General features: G+C 51.5%; 1 protein-coding gene across 6 annotated transcripts in view; it reads left to right on the top strand.

The window, feature by feature from the left end:
* Positions 1-16,715, top strand: part of TMEM181 (transmembrane protein 181) — a 48,312-nt gene that overhangs the window by 27,970 nt on the left and 3,627 nt on the right. For all 6 annotated transcript variants that reach the window (XM_081250714.1, XM_081250715.1, XM_081250713.1 and 3 more), the window contains 11 exons: positions 1,582-1,692; positions 7,326-7,406; positions 9,054-9,153; positions 9,684-9,814; positions 10,055-10,146; positions 11,139-11,196; positions 11,833-11,935; positions 12,516-12,567; positions 14,514-14,596; positions 15,552-15,641; positions 16,391-16,457. In XM_081250714.1, the coding sequence (XP_081106840.1) occupies positions 1,582-1,692; positions 7,326-7,406; positions 9,054-9,153; positions 9,684-9,814; positions 10,055-10,146; positions 11,139-11,196; positions 11,833-11,935; positions 12,516-12,567; positions 14,514-14,596; positions 15,552-15,641; positions 16,391-16,457 (968 nt within the window). The remainder of the gene's footprint in view (positions 1-1,581; positions 1,693-7,325; positions 7,407-9,053; positions 9,154-9,683; positions 9,815-10,054; positions 10,147-11,138; positions 11,197-11,832; positions 11,936-12,515; positions 12,568-14,513; positions 14,597-15,551; positions 15,642-16,390; positions 16,458-16,715) is intronic.

The following is a 16,715-nucleotide window of genomic DNA, read 5'->3' on the forward strand; positions in this document are numbered from 1 at the left end:
CTGGCTCGTTGGGTGGACCTGGGCAGCGGAGCCCGGGGAAGCAGCAGAAGTGACCCGACTCTCCCGCGTCCTCCGTTCATTGCCCGTGTGCACGGGGCTGTGCCAGTTTCTAAACTGTATTTTCCTCGTCTGTAAAGCGGGGGGTCACGCCTCCCCTGTAGTTGGCGGAGAGTGGTGAGGATGGAGGTGGGTTAGGAAGGTGAGAGCTCGCGCTGCTCGTGCAGGCGTGAGGGTCCAGGCACCCCCACTGTACTGAACAGACAGGAGGGACGGCAGGTGTGAGGTCTGAAGGGACCACTGCAGCAGCAGTGGCTTCTCCGTCCCGCGCAGGCTGGGCCAGGAGGCCTGCCAGCCCCCCGCTGTGCTCTCGCCTTTCCTCTGCCTTCTTTCCCATCCCCTGCATCAGCTCCCGCTCCCCGCCCACTGCCTTCCTGTCTTCTTAAGCCTTCTTACGTGGCACTCAGGTCTGTTTTCCTACCCGACCTCAGGCAGTCCTGGCTTGGAAAGCCTTTGCTCAACGGCAGGGTGACTGCCCATTTCAGACCCCAGGCTCCAACAGGTGCCACGGGATGGCCTGCTTGTTCTGGGCTGTGGCCAGGTTCCTCGTGGCACAGGAAGGGGCCTTCTGTCGGGGCCTGAGGGGCATGCTGGCCCGGCCACTGAGTCCACACCTACATTCGCCCCTGGAGGGTGGGTTTCCTTCCCCTCACCTCTCTGAAATAGAGGAGACCTGAGCAGACCCGATTCTTAATTCTGAAGGATGAAAGCAAGGGGCTCAGCCGGCCAGTGGGCACACACACCACACACTTCAAGAGATCGCAGGGGACTCTGCATGGGAACGACAGGCAAGTGGAGGAAAAAAAATACGTAGTCCACTCTGTGCATCGTTATAGCAGTTGCAGAAGTGGGCCGAGGAGGAAAGTTAGGCCGAGGGGTCTGTTCTGTTGTGTCTTAGCTGACATGCCTCCTGCACTAGTGTATTTGTGGAAGCGTCAGGTTTGTGTTGCATTAACTTACTTTTTTATGCAGGTGACATTATTAGTTTTAAAATTTATTTTATTGAAATATAGTTGATTTATAATATCGTGTTAATTTCTGCTGTACAGCAAAGTGATTCAGTTATACATATATACATTCTTTTTTATGTTCTTTTCCAGTATGGTTTATCACAGGATATTGAATAGAGTTCCCTGTGCTCTACAGGAAGACCTTGTTGTTTATCCATTCTGTATGTAATAGTTTGCATCTGCTGATCCCAATCCCTCCCTCCCCCATTTCCCCTCCCCCTTGGCAACCACAAGTCTGTTCTCTAGGTGACATATTATTTTGAATTGTATGAAGTAGAAAGGTTCTAATGACTGTAAACCATGTATTATTTGTTTCTAAATATATCCATTTGGTTCTTTCTTTCTAAGAACTGGTTTTGGCTGGCATCTGAATTTTTCTGAGCTTCTGGCAAGTTCCCTGGAGATGATCTCTTGGTTCATCTGTTGTTGGAATGTGTTACTTCGTGGGTCAGTTGGTTCACGAGTGAGTCTTGCTTGCCTTTTAAAGACACAGATCTTCCTTGTGCATTTGCAGAAATGTGCAGAAATTATCGTGGCTCACCTCAGCTACTTGAATTACACTCAATATACAGTGACTGTGGGATTCAAACACCTGAAGGAACGCATCAAGGAAATGAACTTCACCGTAAGTATACCAGCTGACCACAGCGTTTCCGTGGCTCACTTGTTTAGCTTCCATTCTTTGTGGAATGACTCAAATAAATCACAGCATCGAAATCATGTTATTTTGGACAGTGGAAGACATGTACAGTCTAAAAACTGTGGAAAAACCACAGTTTCTTACGTATGTGGGACCACAGTTGCTTAAAGAAACAGCATGGAATTGGAAAACCATGGCGTTCTGAGGTTTAGCAGAGAGAGTAGCCTTCCAGCTGGGAGGTAATGGAGAAGTTGCCAGGTGTACCCTCCAAGGAAGGCCGGACCCCCTTCTCCAGGCCTGTGAGTGGTCTTCAGACCCTGCCGGACCTCTTGGTGAAGGGTCCCTGCTCTCCTGTGCCTGTCTGCCCCCAGTCATGCAGCTCTGATGGTTAGACTTTCCTGTCTCGTGTCCGGCTGAAATCAGCCTCCTTGTTCCCGCCGCTTGTTGGAAGTCAGAATAATCATCAGGGTGACTAGGGACACGGGTGTTAGATCAGCCAGAAGAGCTGGGTTCAGATCCCAGCACCACCATTTACAGTTTGACACTGTTGTGCCTCTGTTTCCTTATCATAAAATAGCTACCTCATACAGCTGTGACTATTAAAGGGAGGTGCCAGTGGGTTCCTTTTTTAAACTATGCTTTTTTGAGATGTAATTCACATGCCATAAAAGAAGTCTGTTAGTCGTCGCTTCTCATTTCTCCCTCCCCCAGCCCCTGGCAGTCACTAATCTGCTTTCTCTCTGTATGGATTTGCCTGTAGTGGACATTTCATATGAATGGAATCATATACTTTGTGCTCTTTTGTGAATGACTTCTTTCACTAAACAGTGTTTTCACAGTTGATCTGTGCTTTGCTGGTAATGGCACTTCATCCCTCTTGTGCCAAATAATATTTCATTGTACGTGTGTGCTACCTTTTGTGTATCCATTCATCAGTGGATGGGCATTTGGGTTGTTTCCATTTTTTGGCTATTGTGAGTAACGCTGCTATGAACATTTATACACAGATTTTTATTTGGACAAAGGGGTCCCCTTTGCTGAGAGGTTGTGGGGTGTGGGAGCCCTCCTGCACCCTTACGGGCACTCCCACCTCTGTGATTTTCTCTGTTTCCTGGGGGGCCTCTGGAGGTCGGCTGGGCTTGGGGTCGTGCCCAGCGCCTGCTCGTTGTGTGTGCTTGACAAATGGTAGCCGATGTTACAGTCTTGCTACTTTTCTTCATGTCCTGTCTCTAGACTACCCAAAGCGAGTTTGTTTATTCTTTATCTGCCTGATCCGCTCCGCAGGTGTTTGAAGATGGCTGTCTCTGAGGTTTTTCCTTTCCTTCACAAAGCCCCGGGGGTGTGACTTCTGGACCCCTCAGACTCCAGGTTTCCTCCCCATGGCCCCGAGTCAGCCTGGCCGAGAGGGGTGCCCCGCTGGGGAGGGAGCAGGTGGCCCCCCAGGTGCCAGCTCCTCTAGAAGCTGCGTCACCTGTCGGACCCCGCGGACTTATTCTGCTGTTCAGCCTAGTCTCCTTCATTCCTGGCTCCTGTGGTGGGCTTCTCACAGTTCAGACGCTACTCAGACGTTACACTCTGCTCCTGAATTTCTTCTCAATGCTTTTAGCTTCTTCCCCAGTCTCTCCCGATCTCTGAGTTTGAATCTGGGTTCTGTTCCTTGTTGTGCGAATGGTTTCCTCAAACTTCGTCTTCAGAAGATCTGATTAGCGTCTGCCTGTATCCTCAGCGTCGCGATGCAGAGGTTGAGCCCAGATGGGGCCTCAGACAGATGCCGTGAGCTCAGGCACTCTTTAGACTCATCTTGTGATAACATCTGTGCTTTAGACTTTGCTATTTCGCATCCTTCTGATTGGAGAATGCGGAAAGAAAAGAGCACCACGTTCTCCCAGCGAGGGATCTCTCCTTTCTGTCGTCTTTATAGGAACGTCATCCCCTACAAGCCCTTTATCTAAAGTGCTCAGCAGTTTTCCCCCACGGGGTTTACCTCCCCCCAGCCCTGTTATGTGGGCTGGGGCCACTGTTGTGTTTTTGATTGTGGTTCTCTCCTTCCATCTTTTGTATCTGTTTACATTTCCTCTTAAACTTATTCCTAAATAATTTGATACATGTTTCAGATAAACCTGGTTCACGTCATCCCGCCCTTGCTGGTGGAAGGCAGGCCCTCTGATCTCACCTTCGGGCTCAACAAGGAAGCTGCCATCAGAGCAGCTCTCCTTGAGTGATGCCAGCAGCCAGAGCTTTGGTTTTTTTGGGGGGGTTTTTTGTGGGTTTTTTTGCGGTACGCGGACCTCTCACTGTTGCAGCCTCTCCCGTTGCGGAGCACAGGCTCTGGACGCGCAGGTTCGACGGCCATGGCTCATGGGCCCAGCCACTCCGCGGCATGTGGGATCTTCCCAGACCGGGGCACGAACCCGTGTCCCCTGCATCGGCAGGCGGACTCTCAACCACTGCGCCACCAGGGAAGCCCCGTATGATCTTAATTACTGTGATTTCCACTTTCCCATTAACATCAATTGTTAATAGTTCTGCTTGCATTACAGATTTGTTTGTATTTTTTAGAATTTTATGTAAATGGAATCATACAGTATGTTTGGGTTCGTGCACTCAGTATAATTACTTTGAGACTGATGAATGATGTTGGTGTATCAGTAGTTCATTCCTTTGTGTTGCTGCGTGACACTCCCTGTGTGGATACAGCACAGTTAGTTTATCCCCTCACCGGCTCATGGATATTTCGATTGTTTCCAGTTTGGGGCTGTTATAAATAACACTGCTGTGAACTTCTGCGTACAAACCTTTATATGGACATATGTGCTTTCACTACCCTTGGGTAAATACCTAGGAATGGGATGCTGAGTCATGTGTCAGGCGTCTGTTTAACTGTTTGGGACATTGACAGACGGGGTTCAGAGTGGCTGTATTGTCTCACATTCCTGTCAGCGGTGTGTGAGGGTCCCAGCTGCTTCACATCCTCATCTCGTCAACACGCGGTAGGGCAGTCTTCTTAGTTTTGGCCGCTCTAATAGGTATGTAGTGGTATTGCATTGTGGTTTTGATTTACAGTACTTTGAAAACATTGGTCTTCTGGTTTGCATTTTTTGACAAGAAATCTATCATCCTATCTTTGTCCTCTGTAACAGTTCTCCTCCCCTCCAGCCCCCTCCCGCCACTTTTAGGATTTTTCTTTTACTTATTTAAGCAGTTTGATTGTGGGGTTCCTTGGTATACTTTTCTTCGTATTTCTTGTACTTAGGGTACATTGAGCCTCCTGGATTTGTGAGTTTATAATTTTCAACAAATTTGGGAAAAATTTGGCCGATATTTCTACAAATGTTTTTTCTATCCTCCTGCCTCCTTCCCGCCAATAGAAATTTGAGGACTCTAAATATACATCTACTAGGCCACCTGAAGTTGTCTTCCAGCTTCCTGATGCTCTGTTCATTTTTCTCTCTGTTGCATTTTAAATGGATTCTTTTGCTGTCTTCATGTTTATACCCGCAGTGATGTCTACTCTGCTGTTGATCACCCTCCAGGTCTCCGCTTCACGTATGCAGACTCTCCTCTAGCTTCTTGATGTCCTTATATCTACTAATTCTGTCCGTCTGCGATTTCTGGGTCAGTTTTGATTGATTAGTTTTTTCTCATCATGTTTCATATTTTCTTGCTTTTCTTACACATCTGGTATTTTTGATTTAATGTCAGACATTATTGATTGCTAGAGTTTTGTGTTCTGATAAATATCCTTGAGCTCTGTTCTACGATGTGGTAATGTTACTTGGAAACAGTTTGTGCTTTTCAGGCCTTGATGTTAAACTTTGCTAGGTGGGACCAAGTCTAAGGCTAATTTTTCCCCACCACTGAGATAAAAGTGCTTGGAGTGCGCTCTACAGTATCCCTCTGATTGTGCATTTTCCTTACTGTTACTGGCTGTCTGTGAGCGCTAGTGATCCTTTTAGGGGTTTTCCCTGGCCTTGGGTGGTTTACCCACTCTCATGCGCGGATCAGTATTCAGGTGAAGACGTGGGGAGGGTGACCTTCAGCAGATGGCCGGAGCTCGCTCTGTACCTCTGTTAGTGCTGTGTCCTGTGAGCCACAGCCGGTGAGCTGTGTCCCTGCACTCACAGCGGTGTGTTTGCGACTCAGAGACCACTGGGCTCTGCTCGGGTTCCCCCAGGGCTTGGGGTGACCAGAGGGTGCACCTGTCTGTCCCCCATCAGCTAGAGCTTACGGCCCTTCATTGCCTCGTGTCCAGTGTCTTTGTGTGTGTGTGTGTGTGTGTGTGTATACATTTAATGTTTGAGGCAAATAAGGTGAATCTGGTGTCTTTAACTCTATCTGTTGCTTTATCTGTGACAATTTTTAAATTGCTCAGATGATTTTAATTCAGTGCATTAAAATGATGGGGCTCCCTAGCCCAGTGCAGTGCTGAATCCTGGGGTCTGGTGATGAATCTGGCTGGTAACCGAGGTGGGACGGGCTGCCTTCCACCTACTGTCAGCACGTGGGGCCTCACCCTTGCTCTGTTAGCCATGCCCTTGATATGAGTGAGACTACTCAGCACAAGAACCGACAACAGTAATTCCTCAGTATTGCTTTTTGTCTCCGATTCATATCTGCACATGTCACTCAGTCTTTCTTAGAACATCATACTTACATGTTTGTATCGTTTAAAAACCTGTTTCTTTGGGCTCCCCTGGTGGCGCAGTGGTTGGGAGTCCGCCTGCCGATGCAGGGGACACGGGTTCGTGCCCCGGTCCGGGAGGATCCCACGTGCCGCGGAGCGGCTGGGCCCGTGAGCCATGGCCGCTGAGCCTGCGCGTCCGGAGCCTGTGCTCCGCAACGGGAGAGGCCACAACAGCGAGAGGCCCGCGTACCACAAAAAAAAAAAAAAAAAAAAAAAAAAATCTGTTTCTTTTAATGGAAAGCATGGCTTTTTCTAATTAAAGAGATTGACAGCATTGATCTTTGATATGAGATTTAAAAGCCAAGTGCTATTACTATTATTCTAGAATAATTTACCTGCCAGATTCATCATTAGTGTGCCCCCATTTAAAGCTATTTTCAACTCTTGGTACAAGGTGTGTATTCTTTAATATAAAAATAAAATGTACTAAGTGTTAAAGTTTTAGAACGTGTAAGAAAGTGTAAGAGAACATTGTAAACTACCTGTAGTCTCACATTTAGAGATAACTATTATTAATAATGTGGTGGGGACTTCCCTGGTGGTGCAGTGGTTAAGAATCCGCCTGCCAGTGCAGGGGACAGGGGTTCGAGCCCTGGTCCAGGAAGACCCACATGCCGCGGAGCAACTAAGCCCGAGCGCCACAACTACTGAAGCCCACGCGCCTAGAGCCCGTGCTCCGCAACAAGAGAAGCCACCGCAATGAGAAGCCCGCGCACCTCAACAAAGAGTAGCTCCCGCTCACTGCAACTAGAGAAAGCCCGCGTGCAGCAACGAAGACCCAACACAGCCAAAAATAAATAAATAAATAGAAGACATTAAAAAAAAAATAGTATTCCATTGTATGGGCACACCACATAAAAAATAAATAAATAATGTGGTGTGCTTCCTTTCAGATGCATTTTTTTTCAAATTGCTTTCCTGCTTTCCATTTTAGTGGAAGACTTACGACCCTGCATTTTCCCACTTGGAAATTTGGTTCCGATTCGTCTTTGTGGTGCTCACCTTCATTGTCACTGTAAGTACCATTCACCTAACAGATTACGTCAGAATCCAAACAAGGGCAAAGATAGTTCATAAATTATGGTTGTTAGAGTGCGGGAGATTTACCTGAACTCTGAGACACTCCATCCAGTGGGCCGACCTGCTGGGACTAAATATTCTGTATTTCTGCTGGGGTGCCGTGCTGCAGGAACGCTGTGGTATCTTTAGTAAGTAAGCACTGCGTAGTGTCACAGTAATTACAGGTCGCTGGCTTCTAAGTGAATTCTTATCGGTGTGCAGTGAGAAGTGCCATGTAACCTGTGTGGAGAGATTCTGCCTCATTTGAATGACCTTCTCTGAGTGCAGATACAGCACGTTCTTGGGTTTTTACATTTGGAAAAGTGGACCGGAACTTTCAGTCTCTGGGCTTTTTCAGGAGAGTGCAGATGAGGAGCTTTGGACGTGCAGGCTTTCGGCTCACTTGGGATCCGAGGTCTCTGTCCACCAGTGCACCGTGTCTTTGGGGGGTGATAACCCACGGAGTACAGGCAGTCCCCACAGAGGCCCAGCCAGTGAAGGTGGGAAGTTATAAATTGCAGGAAAAGGAAGTGTGCCTGGAGGGTGGTATCCTGCCCCCGTCAGCTGCCTGCCCTGTGCTGATGCGGAGGGTGTGACGTTTAGGACGTCCATTCTTAGCAGTGGTGGCCGCTCCAGTTGCCACCCAAGGAACTTGTTGCTTCGCAGACTAACTGTATACAGAAGGACACAGGCTCACGGGACGTGTGAGGAAAGTGCCAGACGGTGGTGATCTGGGTGTGGCTGGAAGGCAGGACACGGCCACAGAGTACCCTGAGAGCTGGGATGGCCAGGGCCTCCCCTGGTGAACTCACTAAAGGAAAGCGGAAAACCGCTGTTTATATTTGTTCAGAAATCCTTGCTGTTCCTTGAAGGATTTCTGTTGCCTGGGATTCTGCTGCCGTACTCAGGGGCCCAGAGAACTGGTACCCAGGGCCCCATGTTCTCAAACAAGAGAAATGGGCCTGATTCTGACAGATAGACTGGGGGAAATGGTCCATCAGGAAGTCCAAATTGCTTAGGAAAGTATTGGCTTATGTTAGACTGCAGAAAAAAACAAAACGACTCCAGGCTTAAACATCACAAATTGTATGATGTTTTAGAGTTTAAAGAAACCTCTCCCACGGGCCACTGCCCCCTCAGGGAGGTGTTTGAAAAGAAGCACATCGTCTGACCGTGGTTATATATATGCCTCATTCCTTGGCTTTTCCTCTGGGAGCCCTGGTGCCTCCCTAGAAGCTGGTGTCATCTGTGGAAGTCGCACCTCTGGGAGCCTGTGGCCTGTGCCCGGGGAGGTCCTTCCCTGCGGCTCACTGGGAGCCGGCCTGGTAGAAACAGCCTGCCCAGGAGGAGGCTGGGGGGCCAGGGGGGTTATGGCCGTTACATTCCTCGTCACCTCCTGCCCCTGTGAGAACAGCCGTGACCGTCTTATCGAGGCTCCTTTGCAGCAATTCACCGTCTTCTCCCAGTTGTCACTGATGGTCTCAGGGTCGGTTCAGCAAGGGGTTTGGCTGGCACTGAGACCTTTGATTTAGGAAGACAGACGTAAGGTGACGCTCAGCGGGGTGGGCGAAGACGGTGACGGGGCGCCTGGTCTGGCTCGCAGGGCCTGTTTGCTCACTCCCTCCGGAAGTTTTCCATGCGAGACTGGGGCATCGAGCAGAAGTGGATGTCCATTCTCCTGCCTCTGCTGCTGCTTTACAACGGTAGGTGCCATTTTTACTTCGGCGCTTTCCCCTTTAACGTTGAAAGCTGAAAGGCGTCCTGGAGGTGGCCTGGGGGCCCCTGAAGGAGCAGGTGGTAGCCCCGTGCGGCCCGAGGGACATGGCTCCAGGATGCGGCGGGTGTCTGCAGCTTTCCCCCTGCCTGGAGGTTAAAACCCGGAAGGGCCGCAGACGCCGTCTTGGGCCTCGGCTGAGGGCGGCAGCAGGGCTGTCTGCTTCTCGTGCCCTGCTCCAGAAAGCACCTGCTTCCAGAGCTGCAGCGCCGGGCCTCCCAGGCCCGCGGGGAGGAGCGGCTGGCACGAGCAGGCGACACTCAGTACTCATTCCCGGAGCAATCTGTTCTCTGGCTTTTCAGTTTTTTGAAGAACAAGACAGCCTTTAGTTCGCTACCTTCCCCGTGGCTCTGGCCGGGGGGAGAGCGCTCATGAGTTCTGCCCTCGCACGGGGACGGGGTGCCCTGCGGGTGCTGGCAAGTCTGCCTTCCCCAGGCCTGTCTGCCTTTTGCCTTCCAGACCCGTTCTTCCCCCTCTCCTTCCTGGTGAACAGCTGGTTCCCGGGGATGCTGGACGACCTCTTCCAGTCTGTGTTCCTGTGCGCCCTGCTGCTCTTCTGGCTGTGTGTGTACCATGGGATCCGGGTGCAGGTGAGCCGTCGGCGCTCCCGGAGGGAGTGGGGGACTCAGTCCTTCTGTTCCAGACTCTGGTGATAACCTCAGGGTGAACTTGTCCTTGGGAATCTGTCTTCAGCCTCATAGTCAGCAGAAGAGTGTGTGCTGTGTGGAAATGATGGGAGTATCTGTGATCCGTTGTGGTCTGTGAGGGGGTAATAGTTTGCTAGAATTACTAACTTCTCTATTTCTTTTTCTTTCTTTTTTTTTTTTAAGGGAGAAAGGAAGTGCTTGACTTTCTATTTGCCCAAATTCTTCATTGTTGGACTATTGTGGTTGGCCTGTGTTACCCTCGGAATATGGCAGACGTGAGTAATTTTATTATGTGTGAAACTTCAGTCTTGGAAAGCATTTAATTTAACAAGGTGGACAGACCCAGAGTTGACTCTGTTTTGTGAACTCATCCAGAAGGGAATCTGTCACCCAGTGTTTCATGACTTGGTAGTGTGACTTAAACTGAGGGTTCATTTCTGCTTGAATGGCATGTAGAGATGTACACGATTCTTCTAGTCTAAGGTGGAAAACGAAAAAGACCACGTCTTTTCAGATTTCTCCTTCGGAGAGGCAGAGACTTCATTTGTAGGAATGACGCTCAGGTCAGCTCCTGGTTCGCCAGTGTCCCTAGATGTTTTAAGTTCCTCCTTTGGCTTGTGTCTTTAAACCTCCCCATCCTTACACCAGCTCCCAGGGTTGATCTTTAGTATTTTTGTCCATCTGTAAAATGGCACCACCGCAGAAGCCTAACATAGTAACAACCTGATTCACCCAAATAGGGTTTTCTGCAGAAACTAGTCCCATCTCAGGGGTATGATGTTGGCACCTGGCACAGTAATGATAGGACTCAGCTCACATCTCCGCTTCCCTCTTCCCGCCCGCCTGTCGTCTCAGCAGCCCAGTGTCATTTTGAAATGCGCTTCCTAGAAGTTTATATTTACTTCTATTGCTTTCTTTGTGTGCTCATCTGTTGCCTGGTGCCCATATGTGCCGTTGAAAAGGTGCCTGGAAAACAGCTCTTAAAATGGAAAGAGAACTAGTATAGGGATTTTCTTAATGATAAATACTGTACTTCACAATACTGATGACTGTGGACAGTAAGTTGAGTAGTGTTGTGTGCATTTTCAACAGGTAATTTGGGATTTCTCATAAATTGAGGATTACTTTTTAAAAATCTTTTACTGTTGGTCAGCAAGTAGTTTATGTTAGTAAGTTTTTTAAAAAGCCAAGTGAGAGAAAGTATAAAATAAAAAGTAACCTAGTTACTAATCTATGTTTTTTTATATATATAACATCGTATTTCTAGAGTTAATGAATTACATGATCCAATGTACCAGTATCGAGTTGACACAGGAAATTTTCAGGTAAGGATTGTTAATGAAGCCAGAGGAATTTTTTTTTAACTGCTGTCTTAAAAAGTCGCTGAATTTTGTAACTTCAATTGTGCTGTTGATACAAGCTTGCTAACTGGTTATGTGGCAAGGTCCATAGAAAGTTCATGTGTGGTTTAGACCCCTTGTCTTCTAGGTGATCTAGTTCAACCCCTCATTTCACAGAAAAGAAAACCGAGGTCCAGAAAAATTGAGATCGAGGCCTGGATGCTTTCTGGGACACATAGCACTGTCCTCCTAAGCAGGGCAGGGAGCCAGGCCCTCATCCCGGGAGAGACAAGTAGGAGCCACTGCTGTTTATTGAGCACCTCCTACGTTCCAGGCCCCATGCTCGGAGCTTTCCGTGTGTCATGGAGGCGTTTGCTCGTCTGATGAGCAGGGGCCGGGGTGTCCTCCTGGGGTGAGCTGGCCACCTGCGCTCGCCGAGAGGTTGAGCCGGGATGAGGACAGTCAGAGCGGTGGCAGCGTGCTCTTGTGCTGCTCTAGGCTGTGGCCTTCAGGGCTCCGGGCCCCACGTAGAAAGCTCTGGCTTTCCTGCTCATGTTGTCGGAGGGAGAAGCAACAACGAGACCCTGTTGTCATTCAAGTGCCCATGTGGTTTCTCTCCAGGGAATGAAGGTTTTCTTCATGGTGGTGGCTGCCATGTACATCTTATACCTTTTGTTCTTGATCGTGCGGGCCTGCTCCGAGCTGCGTCACATGCCTTATGTAGGTAAGCGCTGGTCTCAGACCCCCCTGGTGCAGGGCTGCCCGCGTTGGTACGGGCTGGGGGGAACGGCGGCCTGACCCGGAGGGCAGACCCAGGAGCTGGAGCAGCACCTTCAGCCCCAGGGAGCCCAGGGCTGCAGGGGTGACTCTGGGCCATTTGGACAGTGCTTCGGGCCAACGCTGGAGGGAGGCCTGTGGGGTGGAAGCCAGCTGGGGCCCCAGGTGCCAATGTGGCTGTTGGAGCTGCCTGGATCCTTCTGGAATCGCACCTTACAAAGCGGCAGGGGTGGTTTTCCTCGTCCTTGAATCGGGACAAGTCACCTGATGTCATAGGATCCTTTCCCCCAATCTGTCACAAGCAAATAATAGTGGCCACAGCCTCGCTGGAGACCCTCCTGGCCTCAGGGGAGGTGACACAGCATTTCTCCTGGGCTTCAGGTACTAACAGGTTTAAAGTCCAGAGGGAAGGAGGGTTTTGTTCAGAAGGTTTGGCTTTATTTTTGTCTTTATTTTTAAGATCTCTGGGATTAGTGGAATTTAATTCCAATTCGGTGATTTGAAGGGAGTATTTACTTCTTTTTCAGATCTCAGGTTGAAATTTTTGACAGCGTTGACTTTTGTAGTGCTCATCATTAGGTAAGAAGACTTTATTTCTTAACAGAAGCAAAATGTGAGTCTTTATTTTCCTGTCATGAATATCCTTTCTCCCGTGTTATGGGGTTAATTTTAGGGTGCTTCTAGCCAGCCGTATCCACTGGTCTGAGGCCTCCTCCCCCGGCAGGGCCCTGAGCGTGTGGTGGCTGAGGGAGCCTGTTCTGTTGTTCACGCCAGGGGAGAGAGGAGCTCGGCGAAGGCCCGCGGCCCAGAACTGCTCGAGTTCCCCCCTTGCTCTGACATGTGCCCTGTAAGGCAGCAGACGCAGTAGAGACAAGTCAGAGAGTTAGAATCCTGGGTGACATGCTTGGCACCTGGGGTCCTTTAGCTGCCCCAAGGACAGGGCTGTAAGTGGGCATCATTGAAGCACACACGCTGCTGCCCAAGGGAAGCGGGCAGGAGATGCCATGCAGCAGAGCAGGTGCCGAGGACTCTCCCGGGTCCGCGGGCCGGCCCGAGGGAGCGCAGAAAGCCGGGTCTTTGAATGAATTCCAGATAATTGCTGGCTTGTTTTTGGTTTGTCGCTTTCTCCTAAAATCAGAATCGCAAAGGGGAATAACATCTAGTTGTCTGCATTTCTTTCTCGGTTGTTTGGATGGTAAATAAGTGGCCGTCAAGCCCTTTCCCTGGTGGGAGCCATTCCGGGCTCCGAGTGGCTGGCTTTCCGCCACTGCGCTGGGGTCCCAGCCTTGTTGGATGGGGGATCCTGGAGGCATCTGGGTTCACTCACCCGCCCCTGCAGGAGTTGTGTGCATCCCTCACCAAAGCATGTGAACTTGGCCTGGTCTTCAAAACGAGCTTGGTTTTATTCAGCATCTAAATTCACCTGAAGACAGAGGCTCACGTGTTGTTCCTCAGTCTCTGTGCAGCCCTTGGTGCAGCCTTGCGTGCACACCCTCTCCTTTGACACATCAGCAGCCCTCGCGTCCCCTCGCACAGCCTCGCCCTCAGGCTGCCCCAGTCCACGGGCTGGGAGCTGTTGTCTCCTTGTGGTGGCCTCTGTACGTCTGTCTAGAAGTTGTTACGCTTTTGTGATCTTCCTTCGTCTGAGTTTCAAGGGGATTCATTCGTGCAGCAGATATCCAGGAAGTGCCTCCACTGGTACCTGGGCAGACAGGTTCCTCCCTGTCATGGCGTTTATAGTCCAGTGAAGGAGGGCAGTGATAAAAAATTTAAAAATAGCCTGAACGCCGTAATGAAAGCAGAGGGATGGACGATGGCAGGAGGGCCGTGGCTGCTTTAATGGGGCTCGTGGGGGACGGCTCTCTGAGCAGGGGGCCTGGGGCCTGAAGTAGGGCCCTGAAGCCTGGGCTCAGGGACAGCGGCATCGCAGGGGGTGAGGACGTGAGGGAGGGTGGCCGCCGGGAGGTCAGGTCGCCTCGCAGGCCGTGGTGAGGTTCTGTTCTCAGTGGTGGGAACCCTTCGCACGGTTTTAAGCCAGGAGGTGAAGGGACCTGGTTCATATTTTATTAAACAGCCTGTCTGGCTGGAGTGGAGATTGGACCCCAGGGAGGGGAAGTGGGCGCCCCAGTACCAGAACCCTCTGTCGGCACGTGCGTTGGTGGGCAGGTGTCAGATAGGTATGTGAACCACTGCCCGGCGGGTGGAAGAGGACAGGGACGGGCAGACTGTCCCCCGGGGGCTGGTGGTCTGTTGGAGGAGACGGTCCCGAAGGCACAAACTGAGTAAGAGAAGCGGAGGAGCACGTGCCCGGGGACCTGGATTCGAGGCTGTAACAAGGTCTGTGTCGGCTTCGGCTGACCTTGTCCCTGGATCTGAGACCAGGAGCCCAGTGGAGGGGCTGTGGGCACGTGTACGAGTCTCCATGCAGATAAAGTCATGATTAGACAGTGAATGTGGCAAGTCACATGCAGCTAGTGCTGTTTCTTGGGATGTTTTATGTACCGTCCACCCCCCTTCTCTTTCAGCATCGTCATCCTTTATTTAAGGTTTGGAGCACAAGTTTTACAAGACAATTTTGTAGCTGAACTCTCAACTCACTACCAGAATTATATCCTTTCGTGGGAAGACGCCAGGTGTCACGCACACAGCCCGGTGGAGTGGGCAGCGTTGCAGGCCTGTGACAGTCAGGAAGAGGCGTGCCTGGGGGCCTCACCCCATCCGTGTGAATAAGAGGCCCAGGGGCCCCAGCGCCTGCCCCCGCCCTCCACGCCCCACTCTTCTCTCTGTGGGGCAGGGACTGCAACGGGTCCACTCACCATCCAAGCCTTGGGTCAGGCCAGGGCTGCCCACCTCTCCCTGCAGGGCACTGGGGAGAGGCCGAGGCCCGATTCGAGGGTCCTCTCTCCCCAGATGGCATCCCTTACCAACTCCCAGATGTGTCCAGCTGCAGTTGACACCTGTGTCTCTGGGGAGGGCTTGTGAACAGTGGGACCTCCTTCGATTCCCTGAGGCCCTGTTGCCTTGGCAGTAAACTCCTCTTTTGGATGCATAATCGGGTCAAGTGTGTGCCTCCCACTCCCGCTTTCAGTGATGGCATCCATCAGGGGAAACCTTGGGGTTCATCCCTCACGTCTTGGGTTCTTTCCGTGGGGCCTCTTCTCTTACTTACATCCTTAGAATCAATGCATGCTTTTTCATGTTTTTGTGACTGAATTTCACACAAAGCTTTTATCAGATTCTCAAAGGGGCGTGTAATCCGGAAAAGATTAAAAAGGACTAGCTTGAGAGTCTGGTTGCAGCTCTTCCTTTTATTCTTGACTCACCCGTATTGCTGTGGCCTTCCTGCCCTTTGCCGGTGACGTGCTCTCATCAGGTCCTGCCACCTCCAGAGGCTGCCATGCAGAGGAGAGGGTGCGGGCCTGCCCTGTGGTGCCCTGATGTGTGGGTGTGGCCCCCGGGGTCCTGGCTGCTGCTTAGCAGTCACTGACGGTTGGGGGAGGGGCCGGCTGAGGTGTCCAAATCGACGGTGTCCCAGCTCTGCTGCTTCCCTTGACCAGTGTCACCAGCTGAATTCTTATCTTTCTACGGCCTGTTGAACTTCTACCTCTACACCTTGGCCTTTGTGTATTCGCCCTCGAAGAATGCCCTGTACGGTAAGCCGCCACCGCCGGCCATGGTCCCTGAGCAGGGAGCCTGGGCAGTAGCTCCGGGCCCCGCCTCCCCGGCTCCCTCTAGCGGAGAGACCAGACGGGCTCGGATAGTGAGCCCTGAGCCGCAGGTGGAGCCCAGCAGGTGCTGTCCCTACAGCCCAAGATGCAGGAACGGAGTGTGTCCGTGGGTCCTGACACAAGCGTGTCCGTCAGCCCCGCGAAATAAGTCTGTTGGAAATGAGTGCCATGACCACCAAAAGAAAGCCAGACGTACACCCCGCCCCACCTCCCAAAAGAACCAAACCAAAACAGCCCTCTTGCCCCGGGGTGAGAAGGGTGAGAACTCCCTGGAGCCGGGGCGGCAGGGCCACCTGGCTGTCCGTGGAGGGGGCTCTCAGCACGTGCACAGACGTTCCGGGCGGAGGTGACGGGTGACGGGCTGTGGACCAGCAGCCGTGCTCAGGCCCGGGGCGGGCAGACCAGGTCTCCCGGCCCTGCTCCCAGTGGGGACCTGCGGGACCCTGGGGTGCGGGGAACCTGCCCGCCGGCTGCTCCGGGTGGCCCTTCCCCCCAGGGTCCCGCTCAGTCTTCCCACAGCGTCCCCCGGGGGACAGAGCGACCTGTCCGGCTCACGCAGGCGGTAAACGGGGAAGCGGGGATTGGAATCCAGCTCTCTGTGACTCCCACCCTTCTTCTAGAACAGCATCCTGCCTCTCTGGGCTAGTGACGTTAACATGCTTGTTGGTTTTCAGAGTCCCAGCTGAAGGACAATCCCGCCTTCTCCATGCTCAATGACTCGGACGACGACGTGATATACGGGTAAGTCCCCATCTCTGCCGAAGGCTGCCCCGAGGCGAGCGCTCAGCCCACTTTCACGTGTTTACCGGAGAGGCTGGTGATCATTCTGAGATGATTTCCGAGGTATCGTCCGGTCTCTTTCACCTGGGAGAGTCATGTGATCCCCTGGTTTTCTGTTGTCACGTTACTCAGGCTTAGGTGGGTAGTGTCCCTTCCAGCTGGACACCTGAGTGAGTGGTGACCACAGGAAGAGCAGTTCTTTCTGGAAGAACAGACACC

This window comes from Mesoplodon bidens, assembly GCF_964165515.1.
Source record: "Mesoplodon bidens genome assembly, chromosome: 12".
Lineage (NCBI taxonomy): Eukaryota > Metazoa > Chordata > Mammalia > Artiodactyla > Ziphiidae > Mesoplodon > Mesoplodon bidens.